Genomic DNA, 4,845 nt, shown 5'->3' on the forward strand with positions numbered 1-4,845 from the left:
TGCTTTTCTTGAAAACGTGGATTTATTCTCGATGCTTGGGGATCCAACAATGAGTCTAGCAATATGAGACTATCGCTAATCTCAGATTGGTGAATTTAAAAAAATTTAAATAACGGGAGAAAGTTTTAAAAGAGCTGTGTTAGGTTTAGTTCCCTGCTGGTATTGACTTAAAAGGGGGATCAGAGGCAAATGGCAGCATCAAGAAAGAAAGAAAGGAAGGAAGGAAGGAAGGAAGGAAGGAAGGAAGGAAGGAAGGAAGGAAGGAAGGAAGGAAGGAAGGAAGGAAGGAAGGAGGATTGAAGTGTGGAATGAAATTGACATGAGATGTAAAGAGAGAGAGAGAGAGAGAGACAGGGATGGGAAGCCTAAAGCTTTGAAATTCCCCCCTTTAATACTTTAGTGAACAAAGTGGGGGGGGGAGGGGAGACCATTTTGGCAGTCTTTGGAAGTCTAACATTAAAATAGTGGCTGAGCCACATGGACCTTCTGCAAACCACCAACTTAAGAATCGCTTGGGATCAATCCATTTGGAGGAAAAAGTAAAACCAGCACAGGAGAGTATTTTAAAAACTGCCAAGATCACAACTGTTGTGGGATTCTGGGACCCCAGGAATATTTCCCTGGGACCCTCCCATTCCCCTTTATTTCTTTTATTGGTTGGGTAGAGACTGGAGCTGCGGTGGCTCAAGTGGTTAAGACGCTGAACTGCAGGCTGTGGAAGGTCAGTAGTTCAGCGGTTCAAGACCCGGGTGCCGCAAGACAGGGTGAGCTCCTGTCTCTAGTTCCAGCTCCTGCCAACCTAGCAGTTCGAAAGCAAGAAATTGCAAGTAGATAAATAGGGACCACTTCAGTGGGAAGGTAACAGCGTTCCGTGCACCTTGGTGTTTAGTCATGCCGGCCACATGACCACGGAAACGTCTTCGGACAGCGCTGGCTCTTCGGCTTTGAAACGGAGATGAGCACCGCAACCCTAGAGTCGGATTCGACTGGCTTTCGAGCAAGGGAACCTTTACCTTTACCTTTAGAGACTGGCAAGGGACTGGATCAATAGAGCAAGACCATAATTTTTAAACAAAACCAGTTTATTACAATATAAGCTTAAGGACAGAAAGCACTTTAGCACTTATAAATCTTTTAGGATAAAAACATAACATTTTCATATTCAGCAGAGAATACTTCAAACACAAATATAATGCTCTAGCATGAAATACAGAGCACCCTGGTCTAGTCAACCAGAACTCACAGAGAGCTGATTGATGACCAGCCCAGAGCAAATAAGTTTTCAATAATTTATACCCTCAGTACCCATAGGTTCAGCTCACGTGGATGACGTAAGGTTAACACACTTTTAGCAAGAGAATACCAAAATAAAGAGAACAATTTTACACTGACCTCATACCCTAGTTACCCTAGACAGTCAAGGATGTTATGTGTCAAGAGTCAGAAATATCATATCAAAGTTCATTCTAAGAGTCTTCAGTAGACAAACTCAATGTTTAGACTTTATTGTGATGTTATTGGAAGCACAGATGCTTGCTTCAGCGAGTATGTTGTACAAACCTTTTCACTAGGAGTCTTTGACACAGTATGAGGGTGAAATGATAGACCTAGACAAATGTAAACTATTCTTTTTAGAGCAGAGTGCATTGCCAGGCCAGAAAGAGGCTTGAGAGATGATCCTGCAACATTTTATGGGAGAGGAACCAAACAGAGAGGCCTCAGCTAATCCAGGCTGTTATACAGAAATGCCCCAGGCTCGCTCATTTTTGTGCCACAACCACCAGTGTGCATGCCAAGTTAGAGAATCACAAAGAGAAAACCACACAAATTTGCAAGGGAGGGCAGGAAATTAGCATTACTGTGCAGCTGCACTAGGGCAGCAGTGAAAGCACCTTCCCCCCCCCCCATTTAATGTCAAAAGACTAAGAAAGCTCTCCAGAGCTTCTGCCGGAGGACTGCTCCTCCACCCAAACTGCAGCCCTGTGCAAAACATGGAGTTGCAGCTGACTTTGCACAGGAGCGCACACACACACGTTGCCAACTATCAAGACTTGCAGTGCCAGTGTTCTTGGGTTCTACCCTGCATTCTGTACACTCATTGTGTTCCCCCATATTATGAGTTCCTTTGACTCCCATTTTTCACAGTGGTCAATAACAGCAGAGAATCCCCTAATGCTTGGCAATATGGAAAACAGGGCTTCACAGCTGCTTGTCAGTTTCAAAAATACTGTCAGTTTCAGCATTGGTTTCCCTCCTTTGCCTGTGTTCCTTTGTGTTCCCTTTCATTCAACCAACTAATGCTAAAATGCATGCACAAAAACTGAACCATGACAATTTAAATGGAAGGTGTGTTCTGGACACTACTGCACAGCTGCAATAGAGCAACTGCGTAAATTAAAAAAAAACTTTGGATGCCATCTCCCACATCACAAGTCAGGTTCTCACCTTGATTTAGAAAAGTGTGTTTTTAAAATTGTAGCTGCAGAATAAATACACTGGAGGAAAAAGAATGGTGTGTAAGGTGGGCGCAGAATCAAGTCAAGTTTAAAGGCTTACTGCTCGGAAAATCTGCAGTAAACTCTGTGTGTGCATAACAGGACTGTGTCTGAGGGAAATGAGAGCAATTTGAACCCACCTTGTTAAAAGAAATACAGTTCTTAAGTTTGGGTCTCGCTTCTCTGGGGTACTATTTATTTGTGTGGAAAGCACAGTAGAGGCTGCACATGCGGGGCCTGGAATAGCTCAAAACAATTCTAACAAATGACAATTCCTCGGGGAGGAGGTTTTCTGCAGACTGTGCCTTCCTGCCTTCTCTCTGATTACCTCATTGCTGGCAGTTGGAAACTTCTGATAAAATCTGATAATGTCTTCACGCATGGGAAGGGGCTCTTGTGCCAGGTATCTACAGAAGTAGCCCTTAATGGCCACACGAAAGAGCTGTGAGCAGCACAGCAATGCAATCTCTCATATGACAAGCTGTATGTCCGGTTGTGCATTCTGTTCTCGGCTTCTCTTTCTGCAGGAGCCTACGTGTTCATTGTTCTGAAGAAAGGCTCTGCTCTGTCACAAGAAAGCATAGCTTCTGAACTTCGAGAGCTGGTCTCCAAAAAGATAGCAAAATATGCTGCTCCTGAATATGTTCAGGTAACAACCTGCAGACTGTTTCTCCTTCCACTGCACCCTTTTAGCACATCACTAGATAGTGGCTAAGGATAGGATACAAAGTAAAAAGCAGATCATTTCAGCTGTGCAGCTAATTAGTTAATTAAATAATAGTCTAACCCTTACATCTCACTGCTGATTTATTCAGAATACTTAGGTATAAATCAGCAGCACTGAGAACATAAAGAGTGGATTAAGACAGCCCTTCATTCTGTTGACTTGAAATGATTCCAGGATATTTTGCAGATATATTGGACTATGGACCTATTAACCATGTGGGCTGCTTAAAACCAGCTTCTGTGTATGTTTTTGTACCTAATTTTGATAGTCCCTGGAGACCATTAAACACCTTACTATTGGTCCTGATTAAGGTGTACTGGACACTTAACCTGGTTGCTGGGGGTGGAGGGGGATGGAGATTAAGTGACACAGATAAGAGGCAGCCTGAGGGATGCCCCTCAAGAACAAATCACAGTAGTGGGCTTAAGTTAACTGGCCCATCTCAGTTCCTTAAGTATATACTTCAGGGCCAGGAATAATGAGTCCAAGGAGTTTATTTTATTTATTTATTTATTATTACATTTATATCCCGCCCTCCCCGCAAGCAGGCTTATTGAGATTATAGTAAATGGGAGCAATCAACTGTGGAGAAAATACACCATATTGCTAGAGCCACCAAGCAATTTCTTGATATACTTTCCACTAGGAGGCTCTCTGGGAAGGATGGAGGCCTACCCTTGGAGCCCACTTCCAAAAGGAGCATCCCCTTTTATTCCAACTCAAGCTTCACAGCTATGCGCATACCCCTCTGATTTTTGTATCGCTGTAACCCAGTTTGGTCAGATGCTTCTTCCTCAATATAGATATTTCAGATTTCAGGAGAGAAAGCAGTGGGGTGTTTACCCCAACCTTTGAACTTTACTTGCATGAGCAGGGAGGGGCACTGAAAGTTGGGACTGTCCCTTTTTGAGGTGACACACTCTAGAGCAGGAGTGTCAAACTCATTTGTTATGAGGGCCGGATCTGACATAAATGTGACTTTGTTGGGCCGGGCCATGCATGTCATAAAATGTGCCAGGTAGTGGAGATATAAACTTTATAAAGGGCACAGACAAACACAAGGTATTATTTTTTACTTAAAATACAAACATGCTTAAAACATTAACACTCTTGGCAATATTTTATTTAACAGTTTTTGATAACTAACACCTCTTGCTCTGAATTATTGCATCAAATCAGGCGCAGAGGAAAACCCACATCGGCAGACTGGAGAACCAGCACTGGGCTAATGCCCCCTTGTTGCCTGGACTGGGGAGCAAACTATGCATGGGATGGAGATAGCTGACAAAGAGAAATTTTCCTCCCTCTCCCAAAATGGTAGAGAATTTGAGGGCATCCAATGAAGCTGATGGGCAGTCGGCTGAGGACAGACAAAAGGAAACAAGTCTCACATAATTAATTGTTTCACAGATTAATAAAATTAGTAACACCCTGCAAAAAGAGCCACTGAAAAACCCCTCTGTGACGGAATGCACTTAACAGGTTTCAGAAATCTGGGAGGTGAAGAGTTATTTCTTCACTGGAAGGGAGAGCTTGTGCAACTTGTTGCCAGGAGAGCTAATCAGAAGAAGCCTGTTGCAAAACGATGGGGGGGGGGGGGGGGGGGGGAGGGCAATTTTTGTC

At 43.4% G+C, this 4,845-nt stretch overlaps 1 protein-coding gene across 1 annotated transcript in view; it reads left to right on the top strand.

The window, feature by feature from the left end:
- LOC107123182 (acetyl-coenzyme A synthetase 2-like, mitochondrial) overlaps positions 1–4,845 on the top strand; it is a 40,746-nt gene that overhangs the window by 34,259 nt on the left and 1,642 nt on the right. The window contains exon 13 of the mRNA XM_015426369.1: positions 3,023–3,144. Coding sequence (XP_015281855.1) covers positions 3,023–3,144 — 122 coding nt within the window. The remainder of the gene's footprint in view (positions 1–3,022; positions 3,145–4,845) is intronic.

The sequence above is a fragment of the Gekko japonicus genome, unplaced genomic scaffold, assembly GCF_001447785.1.
Source record: "Gekko japonicus isolate JY-2015 unplaced genomic scaffold, Gekko_japonicus_V1.1 scaffold719, whole genome shotgun sequence".
Lineage (NCBI taxonomy): Eukaryota > Metazoa > Chordata > Lepidosauria > Squamata > Gekkonidae > Gekko > Gekko japonicus.